At 38.3% G+C, this 26,344-nt stretch overlaps 1 protein-coding gene across 2 annotated transcripts in view; it reads right to left on the reverse strand.

Annotated features, from left to right (window-relative positions):
• LOC126347975 (calponin homology domain-containing protein DDB_G0272472-like) overlaps positions 1 to 26,344 on the reverse strand; it is a 129,503-nt gene that overhangs the window by 6,554 nt on the left and 96,605 nt on the right. For both annotated transcript variants that reach the window (XM_050002316.1, XM_050002317.1), the window contains 4 exons: positions 23,859 to 23,939; positions 17,764 to 17,877; positions 17,491 to 17,681; positions 16,344 to 16,542 (listed from right to left, as the gene is read on the reverse strand). In XM_050002316.1, the coding sequence (XP_049858273.1) occupies positions 16,344 to 16,542; positions 17,491 to 17,681; positions 17,764 to 17,877; positions 23,859 to 23,939 (585 nt within the window). The remainder of the gene's footprint in view (positions 1 to 16,343; positions 16,543 to 17,490; positions 17,682 to 17,763; positions 17,878 to 23,858; positions 23,940 to 26,344) is intronic.

Consider the following 26,344-nt stretch of genomic DNA (forward strand, 5'->3'; position numbering starts at 1 on the left):
AAGAGACATTAATCATGCACTGGATAGGTATGTACCCAGTAGAACAGTTCATAATGGTAGGGAATGTCCGTAGTATATAGTCACTGCAAAGAAACTTCTGAAGAAACAGTGACTGCTGTACAATACGTGTAAACCAAAGCGTATGGCTGTAGACAGAGAGAGACACTGAATGAAACAATGTTGGCTGTCAAGAGAGCAATACGTGAAGCCTTCAATGACTACCATAGCAGAATATTGTCAACTGACTTAAACAAATCCAAAGAAATTCTGGTCGTATGTAAAGGCTGTTAGTGGCACCAAAGTTAGTGCCCAGTCCCAAGAGAATGAGTCAGTTCTGTCAGATTCTATACTGAATTTGCAGCTGAGTTAGGCCCCCTTCTAACTACACTCTATCATAGATCCCTCGAATAAAAAATGGTGCCCAGTTCTTGGAAAAAGGAACAGGTTACATCTGTCTATAAGAAGGGTAATAGAAGTGATCCTCAAAACTACTGTCCAATATCCTTGATGTCGGTTTGTTGTGGAATCTTAGAACACATTCTGAGCTCAAACATAATGAGATATCTTGAACAGAATGGCCTCTTCAATGCCACATGAGTCATATGAAACCCAACTTGCACTTTTCTCATGGCATACTGAAAGTTTTGGATTGAGGAAACCAGGTAGATGTTTTTTTCTTTTTTTTAATTTCCAAAATGCATTTGATTCAGTACTGCACCTATGGTTTATTGTTACAAGTACAATCATATCAGGTATCAAGTGGAATTTGTAACTGCACTGAGGGCCTTTTAGTAGGGAGGACATGTTATGTTAGATGGAAAGTCATAGTCACACATAGAAGTAACTTCAGGTGTGTCCCTGGGAAGTGTGTTAGGACCCATGTTGCTCATATTGTATGTTAATGAGCTTGCAGGCAATATTAATAGTAAAATAACGCTTTTCGGAGATGATGCAATTACCGATAATGAAGTACTTTTTGGGAGAAGCTGCATAAATATTCAGTCAGATCTTGATAAGACTTCAGTGTGGTGCAGTGTGTGTCAACTTGCTCTAAATGTTAAGAAATGTACTCTAAACTTTTGCACTTCACAAAACAGAAAAGCGTAGTATCCTATGACTATAATATCAATGACTCACTGTTGTAATTGGTCAACTCATACAAATACTTCGGTGTAACATGTTGTAGGGATATGAAATGCAATAATCACATAGGTTCAATCAAGGGTAAAGCACGTGGTAGAAATCTGTTTATTGGTAGAATATTGGAGAAGCACAGTCAGTCTAGAAAGGATATTGCTTACAAATCACTAATGCAACCGGTTCTAGAAAACCTCATGGTGGTTTGTAGAGTATAGATACAGATGTAGGAATATCTACAGCCTCTAAACAAAAAACCACCTTATACTTTTTTCTTTCTTTTAGTAAAATAATAGTAGTGATTTTTAAGTCATCTGTTCACAACGTATTCCATTTTATGCTGAGTTTTCCTGTCAGTTTCTATTTCAATTGCAAATTCATACAACACCCATGGGTAACTTCATAGCCTTGAAAGGAAATAGGAAATATCCTTAGCTAGTATATGGATAAAGTTGAATAGCCAGGATGATTATCGTGGTGTCCCAATCTCAATTTTCATCTCAGGCATGAAAAATGATTTTCTAACCAACCAATATGAAGTCTACAAATAATTTATTCACAGAACACATTTTACCTACAATGTAGTTGGTAGAATATGAAAGTGTATTGCTCTCTGAATTCAGAAGGACTTGTGCTATCCATAGAAGTGAATACTGAATTTAAACATTTTCAACATTGAAATTTGCCTCAAAACTATGTTAAGTTCAATATTGATCCGATGTGCCACTGTGCAAAATTATTAAACAAAATTCTAGATAAGACAAAAAGGGACAAAACTGAAAAGAAAATGAGGGAACATCTTGTAGCTTCAGGCTGCCAAGTAGGGCAATGGCAGACCTTATATATTTTGCAAATTACTAAGCTGCAAGAGATATATTACAAGTAAGCAGAGATGAGCATTATTTTAATAAATTTCTATCTACATAATTATTGAAATGTATTAAAAACAAAGATTCCAAACCTTACCAAGCAGGAAAGCGCCGGTAGATAGGCACAATAAATAAAACACACAAACACACACACAGAATTTCGAGCTTTCGCAACCGGCGGCTGCTTCGTCAGGAAAGAGGGAAGGAAAAGGAAAGATGAAAGGATGTGGGTTTTAAGGGGGAGGGTAAGGAGTCATTCCAATCCTGGGAGCGGAAAGACTTACCTTACGGGGAAAAAAGGATAGGTATATACTAGCGCGCGCACACACACACACACACACACACATCCAGCAAATGATTGTGTGTGTGTGTGTGTGTGTGTGTGTGTGTGTGTGTGTGTGTGGGCGGGCGCGCGAGTATACCTATCCTTTTTTCCCCCTAAGGTAAGTCTTTCTGCTCCCGGGATTGGAATTACTCCTTACCCTCTCCCTTAAAACCCACATCCTTTCATCTTTCCTTTTCCTTCCCTCTTTCCTGACGAAGCAGGCGCCGGTTGCGAAAGCTCGAAATTCTGTGTGTGTGTTTGTGTGTTTTATTTATTGTGCCTATCTATCGGCTCTTTCCCGCTTGGTAAGTCTTGGAATCTTTGTTTTTAATATATTTTTCCTATGTGGAAGTTTCTTTCTATTTTATTTACATCATCGTTAATTATTGAAATGAATATATATTTAAAAAATTTATTTCAGTAAATAAATTATTTGCAGAAAATGGGATTATTCTTCTCTGCTAATACAAATAATTATCTGTTTTTTATTATTCATAACTTTAATAATGACATAACCTACTACTACAACATTTCCTTTGTTTAGTTCTTGAGCAGAATTTGCTCACGTACAACCAGTATTTGTTCTTGTGGCTCAGTGAATTTTCTATTTGTTGCATAATTAATTACTGATTTATACTTGGTGGCTGTACAGATAAGTACAGACTCAAATCTTAAAGTCTCTGGCTTGATCTCTGAGGGTAGTTCTGCTATACTAGAGTATCCAGTGATTAGTTATTTTCAAATTCAAGCTCTTTTCTGGGTTCCTCATAGCAATTTTTAATGTTAGTTTTTTTTTACTAACTTTAACACCAAATCATCCATGTTCAAAAGTATATCTTGATAATTATTAGAATTCATATTTCTTTACGAGTATAAATCAAAGATATGAAGTAAAATATTTATAAATATCAAAACTATACTTTGGATATAATAGAGGGAAACATTCCACGTGGGAAAAATATATCTAAAAACAAAGATGATATGACTTACCAAACGAAAGTGCTGGCAGGTCAATAGACACACAAACACACACAAAATTCAAGCTGTCCATCTCCTTCCCTCTTTCCTGATGAAGCAACCATGGGTTGCCAAAGCTTGAATTTCGTATGTAGGTTTGTGTTTGTGTGTCTATCGACCTGCCACCGCTTTCGTTTGGTAAGTCACATCATCTTATGTTTTTAGATATAAAAACTATACTTTTATTTACAGGCAATAGAAAACATTAAATAAAAACTTAACAAATACAATTTTTACACATGTATTTGCATTATTAATTACTGATTAAAGGGAGGGGGGGGGGGGGGCGCAAGCTCTACAAATTGTTGTAATAAAAATGAGTAAACCATTTCTATCAATTTTCTACTCCTGCCAAAATCTTTGAGGCTTCACTCCACAAATTTGCTCTTTTTGTTTCTGATTATTTAATTTTGGTTTGCTTTCATTTGTTTAGTGACCATCCATCTTTCTCTTTACTGAACAAGGTGGCGCAGTAGTTAGTACACTGGACTCACATTCGGGAAGATGACTGTTTAATCCCTCATACCTCCTTTCTGATTTAGGTTTTCCGTGATTTCCCTAAATCGCTTCAGGCAAGTGCCAGGATAGTTCCTTTGAAAGGGCACAGCCAACTTCCTTCTCCATTTGATGGGACCGATAACTTCACTAGTCTCCACCCCCAAAATCAACCAGCCTTATCTCCTCCACTCCCCTTCTCCTTGTTTTTCATATCATCTAGACCTTAGTCAATGTTGAAACAGTTAACTACACAGTGCCCTGGATTGTGCCATATGTATATCTTCAAGGAACAAGACCTTTTTTTCCTATTTGATTATCAACTATAATTTCAGAGTTTACAGAAAAGCCTCACTCAACAGAAGGGTTTTCTATTTACAATTATTAAAATAATTTACACAAGATTTCAGAAATTTGAGCAAGACTTTGATTACAACAATCCAGAATTTACCAAGACAATTTCCACATCTCTTGTAAGATTTAATCTTATCTTCAATTCATTTCACTCTGCAAAACTAGACAAATTCAAGTCCGACATGGCCTGCCTTCGAAAAAGACATTCTTCTAACTGACAAAAATATTTCTGGGCATACTGTCGGTCTTCGTTGAGCTACTTTGTGGTTAAACATGACATCTGGATTAATGCAAGCAATTACACAGGTTAAGTTGTATCTGAGGGGTGATCTTCCTCACAACTTCTCTAGTATGCCAAGTATGTTCACATTTTTCCTTTCGCAACAATATTTCTTTTTCAGATACAGCATAAATTTTTCTAGTGAACTACTTGTAGCAAAATCCTGATTGAACTGTCTCACTTATGTCAGTGTAATAGGTGTAGTGATCGTATGTGTAAATATTAGTAATAAAATTAAGTAAAGACTTGGTGAAGGAAGTTACAGGGACTCAAGTACGCTAGCAGAGACACGGAAGTGGAGCAGGACTGCGGAGAGGTAATCGGCCGATTGAGTATGCGAACCAAGCAGTCAACAGTCTACTGGGGGCGTCGTCCGGAGGACATTGCCCGCCCCGCTGGAAAGCAGGGCAGACTGATCAGGAGCCAGCATAAGTCACGTGTACGATACACTAGGGAACCTTCTAGCATCGAACCACAGAGGTCAGTCACTGTGCTACAAACGTCACGCCGTCAGCAGGAACACGAAATAAATACCCCGGAAAGAGGCAGCTCCCTCTCGAAGTTTGCAGCTTCTTCTGAAGTCTGCTGGGAGTCTGCTCGAAGTCTGCTGGAAGTGCTGGTCAACTTACGGAGTACGCTTGTCATGTTCCGGAAGCCTCGTGATGTTTGCTGGGCGTGCTGATGTACTCCCGGCGGTACGCATGAAGAAGAAGCGGCAGCTATGGAGGTCATAGGACAGCATCAAACCTGATAGCAGCGTCTAGTTACCACGACTTACGAAGAAAGAAGATTATGTCGTCCCTTCGCCAGTAAGTCACAGAAGTCGAGTCTTCGTTCTGAGTCAAGTCATTAAAGTCGAAGTCTCACCTATAGCAACAGAGGGAGACGTATAGTGAATAACCTGGGTGACTGGTTCGGACGAAGGGATGTGGCCGAACCAGTGAAGTCACCCGTGAATTGGGAAGAACTCCAGTTCAATGGACGCCGCCCAGAGCCGCCGAATCTGAGAACACGGGTTCGCTCCTAGCATGGGGCAACTTTCGTCATAGCAGTGGCCGGCCAGCCGCCCGGAATTGCAAGCCAGTACACTCGCTGGCACACAATCTTGCCGCGTAAGCAGCGCTCGCCACGTGCGGCCGTCGTCAGCTGCTGCTTCTGGGGCATTCCTTGCAGTCTACGTTAGCATCTCCCGCCGCCGCCAGCACCGAGGCCACTACGCCGTGTTGCTACGGAAGCACTGAACCAAGTGAGTAAAGTAAACCGGTTGAAGACCGCTGCATGCACTGTTGTCAAGGAAATGTTTGTCAATAAATAACTCTTGGAGTAAGGGATGTTTTTTTGTACCTCATCCTCTGAGCCAAGGGAAGAACCCATGTAGCCCAGCTCTCCATGCCTGACAAATAATACGAATAACAAGAAATAAATAAAAAGAGGCTCTACATCAGATTCTTTACATTCAAGTTGATTTTCATTAAGGCTTTTGCTTTGTAAGACATCTAGTTTCACAACTTTTGCATAAAAATGTTCATAAGATTATGTACTTCATCATACAGAAATTTAGTCATTGGGCATGCAAATAAATGTGGTTCCAACAAATGTGCTGTTGAACGGAAGCATGTCAGTTTTGGAGTTAGCAATTTGTCAGCAGCTTCAGAAGTAATTGTGAAACTTGGTGACTGACAACGGGCTTCCTATTTCTTTATCTCAGTAACACAAATTTTGAATATGTTTGAGAATTTCCACAGCTTTTTCCAACAGCACTGACATTTTGACTCATCTTGCTCCATAATATGAAATAGGAAAGCATGAAGTGTGACATTTGTGCATGCGAATCACGGAACAACTAATAAACTGCTCTCAAAAATGACAATTTGATAGTTAATTAGGGATATGCCTGTTTATTAAGCACCATGTAATACACGCAAATTGCAGATACCAATTTGTAGCAGTTGTAGACCATCGAAGGACACACTTTGTGCTCTGTTAATATCAGTCAAACATTTTAAATTCTCATTTCACCCAGCCATTGATAACTGCAACATCGAAGTGCCTCCCCCACCCCCCTGCCCAAAAAACCTTTTATACCTTTGAGCAAATAGTCTTCTCTTAAATGTTTCAGAAAAAAGGAATCAAGTAATGTGTCATTATTCATTCATCTCGGTCCCAAAACCGTATACGTAAATCCATCCGTCTTTCAGGAAACTGTATTGAGTCTTTCATCAAATTCGTGTACGATCACTACATATTTGTCTATGTCATTAAGTTTACATGTAATGTATGATACCAATCCATATACAATGCTGTAACAAAGTTTTCATTTTTTCAGTTCCATTTTTCTTTGCCATTTGAATATCCCGAAATAACAAAGGGAATAATGCTGTGCAGTGTGCTGAGCTCTGAATAGACAAATGACTGTTATGACACACAAACTCCACAGAATTTTAGTTCGAATATATTACTTTGTTTGATTCTGGCACACCTACTAAAAAATAATAATAATCTATATATATATTAGCTAGTACATAGTAACATTAATAAATTGTCCTTCAGGCTAAAAATTAGTTTATAATATAGTTTTCTTGAAATTGGGATGAAATTCCCACAGCCCTCTTAAAAACCTGTTCATAAATATACCTTGGAGTGATGTATGATTGCTTCTGTCAGTATTTCTTCTTGAAGATTCAGAATGTTGCATGAATTCATCAGACAGCAGCAACATTTACCACTTTGCACGGAATCTCAGATGATTTATGGTCTCAGCACGGCTTTCCAAAGCACTTTTCTCTGCGCTGGAAATGTTAATCGCCTTCTTGCATCATGTACAAATGGCAGTTGTACTGTTTCTAGGATCAGGAGCAACTCATGGAAACATGAGTTCTTAAGACTTTTGATATCACTTTGTGTTTGTACATAGCTTTGACATTTTTCAGATTTCAACACACTAAAGGCGAAAAAACTAATTTAAATACAACTGGTGATGGTCATTTTGATTGTGGCAGATTCTACAGTTAAGAAACAATGTTGTCAGAACTGTATTCTGACTTTGGATTTTTATTACATCAAGAGATGCTCTCCACTAGCTCATCAGACCACGTGTTGCCACTAATACACTTCATACACAATGTGTGACACTGTTTTGACTTGGTTCGGGGAAAGGAGTAGGCTTTTATGCCTGGAAGTCAACAGCGAATCCACGATTTTTGCAAACCTCACCACATTTGGTTGGTTACCAAGAATGAACAGAACCAGAAAGCTAAAAACAACAATAGGTTATGTCACATTTTCTGCCAATTGTTGGCTTCACCATCAGTAGTGGTTGGGGAAGCCTGCAAGTTCCCGTCACTAGTGTGGAAGATTAAGCAAACCTTTAATGCTCAAAGTGGACACTGATTACCATCCTGTCTCATCTGAATGAAATTTCTGTTCATGAGGACAATTCTTTGCTAAAATTAATTTAGTAGAGATATACTTTCAGTCTCCCCTTGATGAAAGCTAAAGGAATATGTTAATTCTGACCACACCATTTTGATATCAATGACAGGTTGCGTCTGACATTGCTAGCTTCCTCACAATATTCCACAGGTTCTTTCAATAGACTCGTGCGCGGATTCTATATCGTATGACTTATCTCAACTAAGGCCTTCAGTCCACCACAGAATATGTAAATGTCATGCAGAAAGAGCCTGTACCTAAATCCATTAATGACCTTCAATTATTTCTACAAAAAGTGAAGTACTATGCACGATTTCTTCGTTACGTGGCCTTCATAGCCAGTCAGGCAAATTGTCAGTTGTGAGAAAAGCGCTATTAGTATTTTCACAAATTAATATTGGTCCTCCAAAAAAATCAGCGCCCTTGGCCTGTAACTTGCTAGCCTCACTTGCTGTTGGTTTTCACGGCAGGTACACTCTCACATAGCATCGGTGCAGTTCACTGTCATAGTAGAAGATAGTAAGGAGAAGCCAACCATGTTCATGTTAAAGGATACTTTCTCCAGTTTAAGGAATACAATTTACTGATATAAAAGAAAGCACTGACCATCATCATTGGTGTCCATAAATTTCATACCTTTGGATGGTCAAACTTTTCCTCTCATCACTGACCATAAAGTGCTCTCGTCCATTTAAGTATGTAAGGCAAAACTGCCAGAGAAAACGGCACACTCCTTTCATAGATGGGATTCCTAAGTGACTAACTTCCAATAATCCATTCACTATCACACTTCTGCTCGTCATTCTAATGTGGATGAACATTCTGACGTTCTGACGTTCTGGTAGGTCCAGACTGAGTTTGATCACCAAGAGAAAGTTTGTTTACTGTTAGACAACCAACTGTAGCAATAACTCTACACATTCCTTAAAAATTTCTGGGGCAACGCCACAGCATTTAGTCGCAACTATTTCTCCCAAGGGTTCTGTAACGTGTTGGGTTGGGTTGATCTACCAAACTCTCCAATGTTGAACTACCCGACCTTTACACTGCTATATCATCAGTGTACCAACTTCAGGTTCGGCATTGTGTGGTGCTTCTTATGGAAGACGGTGAATGTGCTGGGTGGTGGTGTCATCCTTCCTGCAACAATGGATGCTCCAATTCCTGCATCAACCCCAACGGGGGATTCCTAAGCTGTTGTACGGATGGCGTAGTTGCAAGGGTGGTTCAACAGCATGCTGTATGTCAGGCACACCTCCAGCCCACCTCGGTCTCTCTCCATAGCCGAGTTAACATAGACATTACAGGCCCTTTTTTAGGATCCATGTTATTACCATTGTGGACTCCTTATCCCACTTCCCGTGTTGTTCACCTTCAGCAGACAACAGTGGACACGGTGGGAGCCTTTGAGTGGATCTTCCAACAACGAGAAAGCATCTAGCATACTGGTGAATGACAGCAGTCCCCAATTCACAGTGAGCAATTTGAAAAGGTTTTTCCCCCGCAAGGGAATACATTTAACCACACCCACTTTCCATACAGCCTCAAACGAGCATGCAGTGCAATTTGCACTTTTTTTAGTTCCAATGTTAAAAGACCTTTATTTCTTTTTTTAGGAGGGGGGGGGGGGGGGTGGTGCGTGTCATCATCAGCCTTCTGACTGGCTTGATGTGGCCCACGAATTCCTCTCCTGTGCCAACCTTTTCATCTCAGAGGAGCACATGCAACCTGTGTCCTCAATATTTGCTGGATGTATTCCAATCTCAAGTCTTCCTCTACAGTTCCCTCTAGCATTATGGAAGTAATTTCTTCGTGTCTTAATACACATCCTGTCATCCTGCGCGTTTCCTTATTAGTGTTTTCCGGATATTTCTTTCCTCTCCGATTCTGCGCAGGACCACCTCATTCCTTACCCTGTCAGTCCACCTAATATTCAACATTTATCTGTAGCACCACACCTAAAATGCTTCAATTCTCTTCTGTTCCAGTTTTCCCACAGTCCATGTTTCACTACCATGCAATGCTGTACTCCAAATGAACATTCACAGCAATTTTTTCCTCAAATTAAGGCCTACATTTGATACTAGCACACTTCTCTTGACCAGGAATGCCCTTTTTGTCTTTGTTAGTCTGCTTTTGATGTCCGCCTTGCTCTGTCCGTCATTGGTTATTTTACTGCCTAGGTAGCTGAATTCCTGAACTTCACCTACTTTGTGACCATCAATCTTGATGTTAAGTTTCTTTCTGTTTTCATTTCTGCTACTTCTCATTACTTTAGTCTTTCTACGATCTGTTCTCAAACCATATTCTGTACTCATTAGATTGTTCATTCCATTCAGCAGATCATGTAATTATTCTTGTCTTTCACTCAGAATAGCAATGGCATCAAGAAATTTTATCACTGATATCCTTTCACCTTTAATTTTAATTCCACTCCTAAAATTTCTTTTATTGCCATCATTATTTCTCCGATGTAGAGACTGAACAGTAAAGGCAAAAGACTACATCCCTGTCTTACACACTTTTTAATCCAAGCACTTTGTCCTTGGTCATCCACTCTTATTATTCTCTCTTGGCTCTTTTAAATATCATATATTACCCGTCTCTTCCTACAGTTAACCCCTATTTTTCTCAGAATTTCAAACATCTTACACCATTTTACGTAGTAAAATACTTTTTCCAGGTCAAGAAATACTATGAATGTGTCTAGATTTTTTCATTAGTCTTGCTGTCCACCTGCTTAGCCACGCAAGCAGGCCCGGGTTCGATTCCTGGCTGGGTTGGAGATTTTCGCCACTCAGGGGCTGGGTGTTGTGTTGCCCTCATCATCATTTCATCCTCATCACCGGGGCACAAGTCACCCAATGTGGTGTCAAACGAAATAAGACTTGCACGTTGTAGTCGAACTTCCTCGAACAGGGGCCTCCCGGCCAATGATGCCATACACTCATTTCATTTCTTTTCCATTAGTCTTGCTCCCATTGTCAACCGCAACATAAGGTTCACCTTTCTCATGCCTTTATCTCTTCTGAAGCCAAACTGATTGTCATCTAGCACATCCTCAATTTTCTTTTCCATTCTTCTATATGTTATTCATTTCAGCAACTTTGTTAAGCTGACTGTGATTCTTGCACTTGTCAGCTCTTGAAGTCTTCGCAATTGTGTGGGTGATATTTTTCTGAATGTCTGATGGTATGTCATCAGACTCATACATTCTATACACCAATGTGAATAGTCACTATGTTGCCACTTTCCCCAATTATTTTAGAAATTCTGAGGGAATGTTATCCATCCCTTCCGCCTTATTTTATCTTAAGTCCTCCAAAGCTCTCAAAAATTCTGATTCTAACACCAAATCCACTATCTCTTTTAAATCGAGTCCTGTTGCCTCTTCTATCACACCACACAAATTTTCCCACTCAGAGGCTTTTAATGTATCCTTTCCACCTATCCACTCTCTCCTCTGCATTTAGCAGTGAAATTCCCAATACACTCTTAATGCTACTACCCTTACTTTTAATGTCATCGGAGGTTGTTTTGCCTTTCTTGGATACTGAGTGTGTCCTTCCAATGATCATTTCTTTTTCGATTTCTTCACATTTCTCATGCAGCCATTTCATCTTAGCTTCCCTGCACTTCCTATTTATATCATTCATTCCTCAGTGGCTTGTATTTCTGCATTCCTGAGTTTCCTGGAAGATTTTTGTACTTCCTCCTTTCGTACTTCTTCCTTTCATCAATAAAATGAAGTATTTCTTCTGTTACACAGGGTTTCTTCGCAATTACCTTCTTTCTACTTTTGTCCTTTGTTTTTCTTTCAAACTTCTGTGATGGCCCTTTTTAGAGATATCCATTCCTCTTCAACTGTACTGCCTCCTGAGCTTTTCCTTACTGCTGAATCTATAGCCTAAGAGAACTTCCAAGTGTATCTCATAATTCCTTACTACTTCTGCATTCAACTTATTTGTTTATTGATTCTTCCTGACTAGTGTCTTTAACTTCAGGCTACTCTTCATCACTACTATATAATGATCTGAGTCTATATCTGCTTCTGGGTACACCTTACAAACCAGTATCTGATTTCGGAACCTCCATCTGACCAGGATGTAATCTAACTTAAACACTGTACTCCCAAATCACCTAGCCTTTTCCGAGTACACCTCATTCTCCTCTTGTGATTCTTGAACAGAGTATTTGCTACTACAGGTTATATACGTGGGCAAGAAAATCATACCAAAACTAGATGGTGGTCCCCCCCCCCATTCCTCCATCGAGTGCTTGCGGTAGGAGGGAGGGGGAGGGGGAGTTGAATGAACTTTTCAAAAATATATTCATTTTGTAGCGCACATATTTCTGAAGAGTCTGATATATAAAACATGTGTTCGAGGAAATGTAAGACCTCTTATTTGATCTTAAGTGTGCCAAAGTGCAGTGCCATGCCTCTTCACACAGCATTCTTCTACGCATGTCATTGTATTATTTCACTCTGTGGAATTCAAAATTAATATTGGATGGGATTATTTGTAACCCAGAGAACAAGAAGAGAAGAAATTTGGACTCTTTATTGCCTATTAGCTAATAACTTGCTTTTTATGTGTCACATAAAATTAAATATAGGATACTTGAAACCAATAAAGACAAGTGGCAAGCAAGACAGTACACATTTCTTCAATACTTAAGTCCTAGCTTTTTTCTCTCTAAGCTTGCTAGAGCTTTACATGGTGTCCTTTCCTTTCTGCAAAAGGATCTATCACCTCAACAAATTTCATCAAATGTTTTGCCACATGAAGAAACGAAATGTCATTGTCTAATACTGAAAAAGCTGTTAATACAAACAGTACCCAATACTGTCATGGTTTCTTGATCTAATTACATGTATTTTGTCACTGTATGCTAGATAAAACGAAATAAGCTTGTCTGATATTGCAGCAATTGTAACACACAACAAATGAACATACTGTTTTAGCAGAAACAGTCATATTTTTTTTAACACAACAGAATATTCACGAAGTACCAATATCAGCCTATTAGGCAAAAAGCTTTATATTCGGAAATAGTTTCGCGTTTCATTCAAACACTCCAAATTCTCACGCATGAGATGAAATAGTAGTAGATTGAAATTTTTATATAAATTTAGAATCGTCATATTCTTCCATTATTTTTGTGCTGTCCGAGTTTCTTCTCCTACCTTGTTCTAACAAACAACCTTGTTATCACTAATTCTGTAACTATTCCTGCCAGTGTCAAAACTTATTCTCCAGTTAATTTCACTAACCCTGCCACAATCAAATGCTTAGCTATCATGCATTTATTCTCTGGTTAGGTGTTATTACGTGTCTGAACAATGCGTTTTCCGTGCTACTCCCAGAACAGAACTTAGGCAGCCACAACCGGGGTGTGTACAACTGGGCATTACTAGTATAGCTGTCTAGCCAAAAATTTTCCATCAAAATTTCATTTTCTTGGATACAATGAGAAGAGAACAAGTAATCTTTCTTAGCTGTTATTCCTGTGAGTAGTTTATTTTCATTCTGGTAGTCTGAATCTATGGATTTTGCTGGTAATTATAACATCGTTGATCATTCGCAAACCCAGTCAATCACATAAACAAACAGCGATTGACATTCACCTGTTCGGCTTTATTCCGCTCAGCTTGTATAGCCCCGTCCCTTCTGTCTGCAGGAAAGTTTATTTCTAAATGCGATGGGGATTCCCCTGGGAGAGACATGACACACACTATGCACACATTCAAAAATCAACTTATGATCCATTCAGAAATAAACTTACAATATGTTCACAAATGTTCAAAAACCAACAAGGATGTGTCTCAAAATCATATGAATAATCAATAGACCAACATGCACTGGATACCAGGCGCTTTGTGAAACAAGGTTTCTTCCTCAAGAACATGAATTCTTGCCGCCTGGGGCAGATACCTCGGTTTACCCTCATTGAACCTGGCAGCTTGTGCAGGTCACAAAGAAGGTCCCTGATCCTCCCTACATTGAGGGAGCACACCTGTGGATGTCAATCCTGCTTCACCAACTGTCAAGTCACTGAACCGACCCTGTCCTGCATGAACACCTTCAGTCCAACCGACACACTTCAAATCCAGCACAACCATCACCTGTATGTCTCCCAGGAGTCTCCCATCATCTCCACTGGCTAGCTCTTGGCCGCTTCCATCACATCTTCATACCCAGTGTCATCTGGGCAGGTACTGACCCTAGGAATTTAGTAACCCCACTGGACATGCAAATGAAAAGCAATATGTATCAATACAAGTAACACTGCCCAAGTACGATGGGGCATGTGACACAGGAACACTGCTATATAAGCTTGACCAGTCTCTCTCTCAGATGCTACAATCCAACGCCCCACCGACAAGTGAGGCACGACTGCCACTCTGTTTACCTGGACCAATTTAGACTTGTGGTCCTTAGTCTTCGACTTATATGCGTGTGGTTTGCACCTCTGCTCGGCTTAATGGAACTTTGCTCAATATAACATCCATAAAATGTGTGGTTAGTAAATTAATATTACTTGGACTTGTATCAATTTAAGCCACTAACTACTGCAAGTTAACTATCTGGAACAATGGCTTATACTAATTTTCATCAAAAACTATTATTTACATCTGTACTCAATCTTGTCCTCATGATGGCTACATAAGTGGTAATTAGGGCGTTGCAATACATTCCTAGAGTCATCCTTTAAAGTCGGTTTTTGATACTTTGTTAGTGGATTTGCTCAGGACTGTTTTCCTCTATCTTCAAATTGTTCAGTTGTTTCAGCATCTCTGTGACACTCTTACATGGGTCTGACAAACCTGCAAGAATTAGAGCACGAGTGATTTGTAAGCAATCTCCTTTATAGATTGAGTGCGCTTCCCCAGTATTCTACCAGAAAACTCCAAGTCTACCAGCTGGTTTACCCATGACTGAGCCTATGTGATCATTCCACTTATGTTTCTTCATTTTGTGAACTGCACGACATTATATGTCTAGTCATTTAATGTAAGTTGTCATTCTTTGTACCACATGGAAACCTCATCAAGGTCTGACTGAATATTTATGCAGCAATTATGGTATAAACCAATGGACAATTTTAGTTTAAAATTTATGTTCAGTAAATGTTATTGGTTCTAAACTGAGGATTAACACAACTGGACCGGAATATATTCACGGGAAACAGTTCAGCAACCATCTAAAACTGGCTTCCTACAACTTGTGCCAACAATCTCCACAACGCAGAGACAGGAATACAGTTGAGAGTCATCAGAAAAAGAGTGGTACAAAATCAGTCCAGAGTGATCAGAAAAAGAGTGGTACAAAATCAATTTCCATGGAAACAAATATAATTTATTGGTTTCAATGAAAACCTTGCAAAGTCTGTCCCAATTACCAAACACCATAGCCAAACTCACGAGGCTCTACAACTTTATTTAAGTACTCCACGTGCCGAGCACCTCCACACTTGTTAATCAGCAACTCTCAGCCAGAAAACTGGAATGGATCAATCTAAAATCCATGACTGCAAACAGGGCACTTTAGGAATCCTTCTACGTTCTGTAATGCATGAAGTAACTCATTTTATCACCAAGGATCACCTCCTGCCAACTTTTGACACACACTACAGAAACACCGCTTCCGCTCCTCGAAATTATTGAACACGTAGGCCTTCCAGCCAATACAAATCAGAATCAAAGTTTAGCCACTCCCCCTGCAGCGCTTCTTAAAGTGTGTCTCGCTAGTCGCAGATGCTGGATAACATAGGCAATGATGGAGAAATTATTCGCACTTGAAATCAGCCTAGTCGGCACCAACTACCATCCAAAAGCCTCCTTCCCCGGCAACCAGGAACTGACTGAGATGATTACAACAGCAAACAGAAGTAGCACACATTGGCACCCAGGAAATAGTGTCTTAAGAAGTATTGATAGATCTAGTTCAACAACAACAAAAATATTGGAAAAATTTGAAATTAAAGTCTGTAATCCAATTTACATTTAAAAATCAGCTTCTGAGTGTACAACACATTCACATTCAATATTTTAAACAAACTCTCTTAATAGGAAATAAAACAAGTGTCTATGCAGTACTTGAAAATCTACTGCAGCTAAAATAAAAGCTATATCTGATAATAGATGTTAGGCTATGTTATATTAAATCAATTAATTTCAAACTTTACCTGGAATTACACACATGCAATGCAGAAAGAAGATAAGAGGAGAGGTATTAATGGTAGAGAAAATTTTCTTCCCCCCAATAAGAAACTTTGTAATAAATACTGATACTGTATAGGAGTGGCTCAAAACTTACAATATATATACAGCACTCCCACTGAGAAGTAAAATGAAAAATACCAAAACAGAACTTACAAATTAATAACAGCACTCAATGTGTCTATATTCTCGTATGCCATTTCAACTAACCTGCTTCCGCCTCTCCTCAGCTTCTGCAGCTCGTTGGTGTGCAAGCTGTCGCTTTAATGCAATTTCTTCTTCACGTTTCTGCTGGGCTATTTTTAGACGTTGCTCTTTCTCACGTTCCAACTGTTGCTGTTGAATAAGTCGCTGCCGTTCAAGCTGTTCTCGTGTTTTTGCAACTTTAGCTGCTCTTGCCTCATTATTTCTACAAAGAAAAATGGATGAAATGCAAAATGCTGTCTTCATAACCTTGAACAGGTGATGTACTCTGCAGAGATAATTATTATTAGGAGCAAAAGAAATGGAAATGAATTTCATGCAAAATAACTTCCCACGCATTTAGCTGTTACCACATTACATGCACCTGCCTCAATTTCCTAATTAACAATGTTCTTATAGACTCTAAATGAAAGGATATTTGTGTAATATGTCTGTTTTTAAATTAAAACAGTCAATCAAGTCATTTATTTTGCAACGGCCTTGGTATTTTATGCCATGTCTCATTTTTAAGAGGTGATTAAAACACATGTGAGAGAAGGTTATAACTGAGGAACATAGTAAGACATGCAAGCAGCAACCAAATGCTTGAAAACTTGGTAAAGGACCTCCGGATTAACTGCAATAAACTATGAAGCCTCAGCATTTCATATACGATCAGGGGCCACCTTACAACCCTGTGTTCCTCCAAAAAGGGTTTCACGAAGGGTCAAATAAAATAATTGTGTGTTGGGCAGATTGCAGTGGTGGGGGGTCAGTGTTGTCGTCCTGCATCACCTCGACCTGCATGTAAGCACACCCATTTACGGTAACGCAACGATTTCTTTATGAAGCTGCTATGTGCAAACTATGTAAAATATCTCCATGAACATGAAGTAAAGTGGTCATACATTTGTTTGGATGGATAAGCCATATTTTTATTCCGGTTAAAGTGGAATCTTAACTAGTGCACATGTTTTCACAAATAAGGCTTTAACCTGCTTGTGCCTTAATGTATTACATCAAAATGTTTTACTATCATACTTATAAACTATCAAATGTGAGGGAAATATTACCATTAAAAGAAACTTCACAAAAGTGAAAGACAAAACAAAAGGAAAAAACTTACTTCTTTCCATAATGGAAATGGAGTAAAGAAACAATTTTTACACAGTACCTCCTTTGTTGTTCAGCTTTTTCCTTCAACATTCTCTCTTTTTTCTTTTCTGCTTCAGTAACTTTTTCTTCAACATATTTATTCTCCTCAATCAATTTCTGATTCATATGGTTCAATGCCGGTTTTGCAACATTCTTTGTAATAAACGTCTCACAATGAGAAACCACTGTTCCCATACCCATTTTGGAACTCTGCAAAAATAAATAAATAAATAATTAAAAGGAGGTGGGGGTTGGTTGGGTGGTGGGATGTTGCAAAGCAAGTGATGGTTACCTGAAAGCTGTTGGAAGAAAGTGTGTTATTTGCGGAGAGCGGAGTCTTCAGTCTAGGGGCACTGTTGAGATCCTTTACGGCACTCTCCTTCATTGCCTTTTCAGCTAAGATGTTCTGTAATTTAAAATAATAAATATTAACAAAACTTAAAAAGAAAGTAAGTAAATTTGTGTCGATGCTGAAAATAAGGTTCTACACACACACACACACACACACACACACACACAGAGAGAGAGAGAGAGAGAGAGAGAGAGAGAGAGAGAGAGAGAGAGAGAGAATAGGCGAGGGGAGGGGAAGGGGTAAAAATGATGTACTGCCATAGTAATTGTTTAGCTTGTATGTCTATTCCATTACTTCTCTCGCATTCAATTTGCCAGCAGTGACAGCACAGGGAAAGGTAATCAAAGTACAATTATGCTCCTTTGACCACATAAGGCATCTGGATCATTATATTTTCACTGCTGAAGGTTTTTCAAGAATAATTCTAAAGTTGCCCTCTATTATATATTTAGCAGATAAATCAATTACAGCCAAGACGGTCTCACTCACTGCAAGCCAAAACAATCAAACAAATGTATCGACGATAGTACGAGGCCAGCAATGTTTCTGATTCGCAAACACTTCTCCATTCAAAATGTAATATTACCACAGACAAACAAGATGGCAGTTATGTTAGCTGACTGTAAACAGATTCCTGGAAAATCCACAAATGAAACGTCCGCAAAGTTATCATTACTTTCCTTTACAGCTTGATTACTGCACAGTTTGAGGTGGAAGGCTACAACCCTGCCTCTCTCACTTCTCAATTAGTGCCTCCCTTTCATGTTTTTCAACTCATGTTACTGTATTGTTTCAATAAAGTTGTAAATAACCTTTCACTTCTTGTGTTTTATTCCACGGTGTATACGCGGACAATGGGGCAATATCCCTGATGTTTCCTGGTTAAAAATACACTTTTCTGTGTGAGTATACACTATACCCTGGAAGTACTTTTTTCCATGTTACGTGACAATGTACTTTCCCTCTGAGCTGTTATGAGAATGACTAGTCATGTGGTACTGCTATGTTGACGATACTTTCGTAGCATGACACAAGGTGCAGAGGAAGTGGATGCCTTCGTGATACATTTCAACAGTATCAATCTGAAAATACAATTTACTATGCAGATGGAGAATAATGACCAACTGAATTTCTTAGATATGTCTGTTATCAAGAGATGAGAGGGGATGTTGGACCACACGTTATACAGAAAAGCCATGCATGACTACTTATTTACATAAAGATTCTTACCACCAACCTAGATAAAAAAAAAGAGGTGTCATTAAAACAGACAGGGTACACTAAATTTGTGAATCCCCTTATTAAAAGATGAGCCTGACTATCTACGATCTAAATACAAGAATAGTTGTTCTCACAAGGAGATAGATTGAGCACTTCACCCTAGGGAGAGAATCAGGATCAATGAGGAATAGCTGCTGCCCAAGGGGAAAGCTTTCCTTAAGCTCATGAGTATGATTACAGATCACATTGGGAAAATGTTGAGTAAGTATGGTGTGGAAACTACCTTCAGACCCACCAGGAGGATAAAAAGTATGTTTAAGATTGGCAAAAGATATATGACATACTTTGGCTACACTAACTGCATGTGGAATTCCTTGTAGTTGTGAACTGGTTTATACTGGCACAACGAAAAGAAGTGCGAACATCTTTATCAAGAGGGTGGTCATGAAATAAAATTCACTGAGGTGTCATATTGAAAACATGTCATTATCATGTGTTTATGTATGGAGACACTATTGAGGTTTATGAACACTGTAATAATTTTAAAAGAAAAGAGGAAGGTGTTAAATTAGACAAAATTTAGATGTCAACATTGCAACATAAGAATGACGGCCGATTACTTTCAGTCAAGAATGCTGGCATTACCAGAGATAATCTTGTAGCCGATGTCACGTGATGGACTGTGGTGGCTTCTGCACTGCCCATATATGTGATGCTGCCTCAAGTTCTGATAGAAGGTCGCCACTTTGCCTCTGAAGACGTCTCCCATGATTGACAAGCGGACATTAGGAGAAAGTTTTATGCATTGACCATGGTCTATTAGCCCAGAAGTTTTCAGTGATATTTAGATTCAATACCTACATCCATTTCATAAAGATTGATCCCTGACTTTGAGCTCATATTCTGATTACATTGCATGACAAATATTAACATGTACCTTGCTGGAATCATTGGGATTTCTTCTTTTATTTAGCGTATGAATATTACATTTTAGTTGGAAAGGGGGCAACATGTGTGCTGAATATTCAAGAGAAAGCATGCTTTTTTCAGCAGTTTTTGGCAAGCATTAATTTGAGGAATCGTAGAAGCCACACAATAATTAGGAGAAAAATTACCTTTTTCTGTAAGCAGGCATATTTTTGTTACTTTCTGCTTAGTCTTTTCATTGCTAAAATATCAAATGCAATGGAGAAAGCACATGCGTAAAGCTGAAACGTTTGTTGCTTTCGTCATATGTTGTTGTTAATAAATATTCCCATTGCTGTACTGTGTGATAAGTACCTATTCAGCAGCAAAGAATGGCAATTTCATATCAGCATTCCAATACGGCATCACCAAATTCAGTTATTGTTATGAGGAGAGTGCAATAAAATTGGAAAATTCAAGTAAGCACACACTATACAAACAATTCTCAATAAATGAAATGTACTGTAAATTTTGATGGCAAATGAAAAATCCATCAGCAAGAACAAACTTTGTAGAAAAGAATAATGGACTAAGAAACATACCTTAATCGCTTTCGCTGCTGGCTGAGTGTCACTGCAGCTGTTGAGTCATTTTCTTGGGTCAGCAATGGTTCTGTTGCCAAATCACGACAGTGGGCTCTTTGTGTATATCTGTCTTTATGCTCGTGCAGAGGACTCACTGAATTCCAGAATGAAATTTTCACTCTGCAGCAGAGTGTGCGCTGATATGAAACTTCCTTGTAGATTAAAACTGTCTGCCGGACTGAGACTCGAACTCAGTATCTTTGCCTTTTGCGGACAAGTGCTCTACCAACTGAGCTACCCAAGCATGACTCACACCCCATCCCCACGGCTTCAATTCTGCCAGTACCTCATCTGCTACCTTCTAATCTTCGCGGAAGCCCTCCTGCGAACCTTGCAGAACTAGCACTCCTGGAAGAAATGAAATTGAAGAGACATGGCTTAGCCACAGCACAGGGGATGTTTCCAAAATGAAATTTTCAATCTGCAGCAGAGTGTGCACTGATATGAAACTTCCTAGCAGAATTGAAGTTGTAGGGATGGGGCGTGAGTCATGCTTGAGTTGCTCAGTTGGTAGAGCGCTTGCCCATGAAAGGCAAAGGTCCACAGTTCGAGTCCCGATCCAGCACACAGTTTTAATCTGAAAGGAAGTTTCACTCATTAAATTCCTCCATACACTCTGGAAATCATTTTCCAGAGAAGAGAAAGGTATAATTTACCTTAAAATGTTTGGTCTCCTTTGTTACCCTGTTTGTGACAAAGAGCCAAATAATTTCAGTGGTGATGAAGTTGCAGTGCACCACAGGCAATGTCCAATTAGAGCAACACACTTTCCAAAAAGTATTCTTGCGGCCCTGTTGTCACAAGTGTTTCGGTAGGCCTCATAAATGGCGCTAGATGAAAGCTCTATATTTTTGTTTTCTGTCCGTTATATTCTAGAATTCTTCCTCCATACCACAGATGGATTTCATGATACTGGATTTATCACCATGCGGTATCAAGGTTGATTAAAACAATTCTGGATCTGACCGATAATTTTTCGAAAAAGTTCCTCAACCTCTCTTCTTAGGGTAATCACTCTTTGTAGTGTTTGACATTCTCCTTAGAATGATGATCTACATATTTTTGTGCAATAAAATGTAAGTCAACATTTGGCACAAACCAATCTTCGTTCCCAATGAGGGTCTTTATAGTGTTTATTTTTTTTTTTTTTTAAAAAAATAAAAAGCCCCAGACTGTTTGAATTTCTCCTTTCCAGCCTCTCCACTTCTCTATGATAATCATCTACACTTTCCGAAGAAAAAGGCATTTTTAAGTTCAACTTCCATATAGTATATCAAAGGATTGTTTCACTCATATCAAGAAAATTTTACACTTCTGTCTTCAACTTTTCCAGTACGGCTGCTACTACTGGAAATTGCTTTCCCACATAAAAATAGTGTACCTTCCTTCTTATGACTACCTGTGTAAATCCAATGCAAATTTCTGACACCTGCCATACCACTGTTTCAGTAATATAGGACATGAAGTTCCTCCAAATTCTCTTAAAATGTGCTGCACTCCACTTTCAATAATACAAAGATATTCAGAAGTCCTCCTCACTGGCCATGATACAGAACTGTTCACACCCTGTTTTTTCAGCTCCAAACCAAGAATGTGTACTGTTCACCATAAACTTTATCACAACTCTGTAAATGATGCATGTTTCTAAACAAGCAGAGGGCAACTAATTGTATCACAAGACTGTCTCACACGAGACGACAACAAACAGCAGTGCAATTGTTTTTCTATCCTCAGCATAAATACTGCAACAACGAATAATGAAATGGAAGTACTCTCCAGAGATGCCGCAACATAGGATATGTGATCATGAGGAGCAAAAAGGCGCAAATGCAAATAACTTTGAACATAAGATATAAATCTGTATGCACATTTACGTGCATAATACTGTAACGGATGTGAAAGGCAACAACAGGGCTTATATTTACATTTTTTTGCCTTTTTCATACATATCACCGCTAGGCAAATTGCAGCGGTCTACATCTGACATTATTATGGTGAAACAATCAATCAGAAAGAAAGAAAAAAATTCAACTGAAAGTGACAGTGGCTGTGTCTTTAATATGTGCAAAGGACATTGTTAAAGTAATTGTGGTCTGCCTTCTGTGACTCTTCAAAAAAATGCTCGTAAAAACACACTTCCTTTTAACCCTTTCACAGACGCATTTTTTGTAGCGACTCAGTGAAGATAATTTTTTTGCTATCCTATTACAAGTAGAAATGTGAGCAACTGACTAATCTTTGATAATTTTTTTTGTGATTTAGGACCAAAAACTACGGTTGCACATATATCACCTTTGTGAAGTATTAAAGCTGGTGGCAAATGGACATCCCACTTTCCTTTTGTGTGCTGCTATTACTCAGTATAAAATATTGTTTTCTGCTTTTATTCTTTTTTTTACTTTTTTTTTTTTTTTTTTTTTAATATTTGTTACTGATATCAAAGTTTACGTAGCACAATGTGAAAACAATCCTTGAAACTTTATCATGCATTACAGGTAGGAGCTGATACAGGTCACAATAATGTACATTGCAGAAGCAAAGCAATGTGTTCCGACAATAGTAGTGATCCCACAGCAAACAGAAACTGATTGTTGTAGCGGTTTTCATACACCTGGTACGGTGTACTATCACAAGATGTCAGGCATAGACAGAGGTGGCAAAACATATTCCCGAAAGCTTTGAGATACCCATAAGTTGGTGGTAAGCATGCTGCCCAAGGACCACGAACGACAGATTAATTTTATGGTAAGTTTACTTCCCAAGCTCTTCCAGAAACCACACTGGTAGTAACCATACTTCCCAATCATCACTGTTGTTTGGTGGGATATATACTTCCCACAGTCCTCAAGACTACATTCACAGCAAACAGAAACTACAGCTGGTGCTGCAGATTGCATGTATGTGCCAGGAGCATACAGAAATGATAACACATACTCCCTTAAACGCTGTAATGAAATACGTTTAGTGGGAAGTATATCCCCCACAGCCTGCGAAAAGGTTAAATGTTGCTGGGTATATCACTTCCTTTCCAACTAAAATACAATATTCGTACACCAAATAAGAGTAGACGTTTCATGGTTCCCGTAATATACAACACATTAATGGTTTCACTCCCTGCATGTGAGTTACACAAAGGAGCAGTAGAAAAAGTAAATGATGAAAAATTAATATACTGGAATTTGACAAATATTTATTCTGTAAGAAGAAATAATTAAAAATGTGTTTTCAGAAAGCATATGCAAGAGACTTAAGTAATGAAATTACCTCTTTCATGTTGTCTTCTATTGTCTTGTTAGAATTCTTTTGAAATGTTGGGCTCATTAAGCAATTTGAAATCGCACTAACCTGTAACAAGTAAAATAAATTCCACAACTTCCGCATTTACTATAATTCAACAAAAACTGTTCCAGCTGAAAACTAGAGTAACAGGTTATCACTTCTGTTGATACTCAAATTCTATATGGTCATCTCTGCACTTGTCTCAGTAATGTAATCTCATATTTGACTGATGGTCCACTACAATTCACCAGTCCCTTATATCACCATCTATTGCTCCATCTGGTAAATTTGTCGTAACTGTTGTTCTTACATCAACATACAATGTTTTATTACTGTGAAAGTAATTAAAATCATCGCATCAACAAAAGTAACGTACAGACAGTCTGGTCTAAAAATTTCTTCATTTGTCTCCTAAAGCTGGAGAGACCAACTCAGACAACTGATCAAAAAAAAGTGCTATGGTGCAAGAGAGTCAAAGCATCAGGTAACAAAACAAGATTGGTTGTCATGAAGAACATATCACTTACGAAACTTGAAGTAGGAAGATGAAACAAGTCAACAATTAAAAATAAAGCCACTTCACTTCTGAGGTTCATGTAAGCTTAATAGCAAACAATTTTAAACTTAGACATGCAACACAGTGAACAGTGGCTTGCTTCAACAGTGAAAGCTGTGTTTTATCAACAGCGTGAACAACGGATTGTTTCATATAGCAAAGTTGTGCTACTCAACAGCGAGGTGCTAAAGAACAATATATTATGTTTAGTAAGCAATAAAGGAATTTAAAATAAGTTGAAAAATACAATTAAGAACATTAGATATCACGAATGAATCTTGACTTATCAGCTGAGTGTGTGTTGATATGGAACTTCGTGGCAGATTACGACTGTGTCCCAGATGGGAACTCAAAGCTGGGACCTCTGCCTTTCACGGGCAAGTACTCTACCAACTGAGCTACCCAAGAACGACTTATGACCCATCCTCAGAGTTTTACTTCCACCAGTATCTTACTTCTTCCTTCCAAACTTCACAGAAGTTCTCTTATGTAATTTACAGGACTAGCACTCCCAGAAGAAAGGATACTGGTGGAAGTAAAACTGTGAGTATGAGTCATGAGCCTTGCTTGGGTAGCCAGTCAATAGAACACTTGCCTGTGAAAGGCAAACAAAAGGCTAAGTCCCAGGTTCAAGCAGTGGTACAGTGCATGGTTTTATTCAGCAAGAAGTTCTTTGCATGTTCTGTCACTATTTGCCAAATCATTCAGAATTCCTATAAGCGCTCTGGTTCACCTATTGCTATTACACATTTACATTTCACAAAACCGTTCAATGTGAAAACCAAGATAACATTTTCTGACATGTTTGACAAACAAGTGACTACAAATTAAATAACAAAAACTACAAGATACCTAGAAGAAAACTACCAGAAACATACATTTTAGCCAAGAACAATAACAGAGATAATTCTTTAAACCATGCAAATTAAACAAGTGATACCATTGTATGCATCTAAATATGAAAGAGTCAGCTTTATTTATGGCATGAAGGTAATTTAAGTAGAACACCATGAATGACCAACATTCTATTGAGGAGAATCATTGTTTTCCATAATCCAACCTCTTACATAAGCACTAAGATGACTTTTTACATAATTTCTTAATTGTATGTTAGTGAAGTCTGCGTTGTCAAGTGCAATATTTTCAAATATAAAAACTTGCACTGGGCAAGCCATCGCAGGTGTGGGTAGACCGAAGTATGTGTACTGTAGATTGTTGACGAGAGTAATTTTAAAGTATGATACCAAATTTCATGGATACTAAATTAATGAATACAAAAGTCATTTGGAAGAACATATTACATTTATATTAAATTTAATATAAATGGATTCCTTAAAAAATTAAATTGTGGTTTTACTAGCATAATAAGTAATGTTATGCATTCAAGGAAAAAACATGCTTCTTGTATACTCTAGAACTCAAAATATTGCTAGTAAAACTGTATTTTTTGTAGAAGTGTGTGTGTGTGTGTGTGTGTGTGTGTGTGTGAGAGAGAGAGAGAGAGAGAGAGAGAGAGAGAGAGAGAGAGAGAGAGAGAGAGAGAGAGAGAGATTATTTTGTAATGAAAAACGATGTTTGAAACAATAAAGATACTTCTTCGTAAGCAGGTTCTCTTTCCTAATTTAACTTCATGTGATACAGTATTAAAAAGAATAATATATACAATCACTTTGTCCCTACATCCACTTGTAAGCCTAGTGTAAAGTGTCAGTGTAAAACACTCCAGCTTCCTCTCAGCAATACTCCAGCAAAACCTGGAGGAACTGATACCTTGCTTTTGATGTTGCTGCAGGACCCATGAAGATAATAATTATTATAATTATTGTTATTAATTATCAGCATTATATAAAATTACTCTAAAAATATATTATTAAATTTTTATATTTTATCTCAGAAAGCAGGGGACACATTATCT

This window comes from Schistocerca gregaria, chromosome 1, assembly GCF_023897955.1.
Source record: "Schistocerca gregaria isolate iqSchGreg1 chromosome 1, iqSchGreg1.2, whole genome shotgun sequence".
Classification (NCBI taxonomy): domain Eukaryota; kingdom Metazoa; phylum Arthropoda; class Insecta; order Orthoptera; family Acrididae; genus Schistocerca; species Schistocerca gregaria.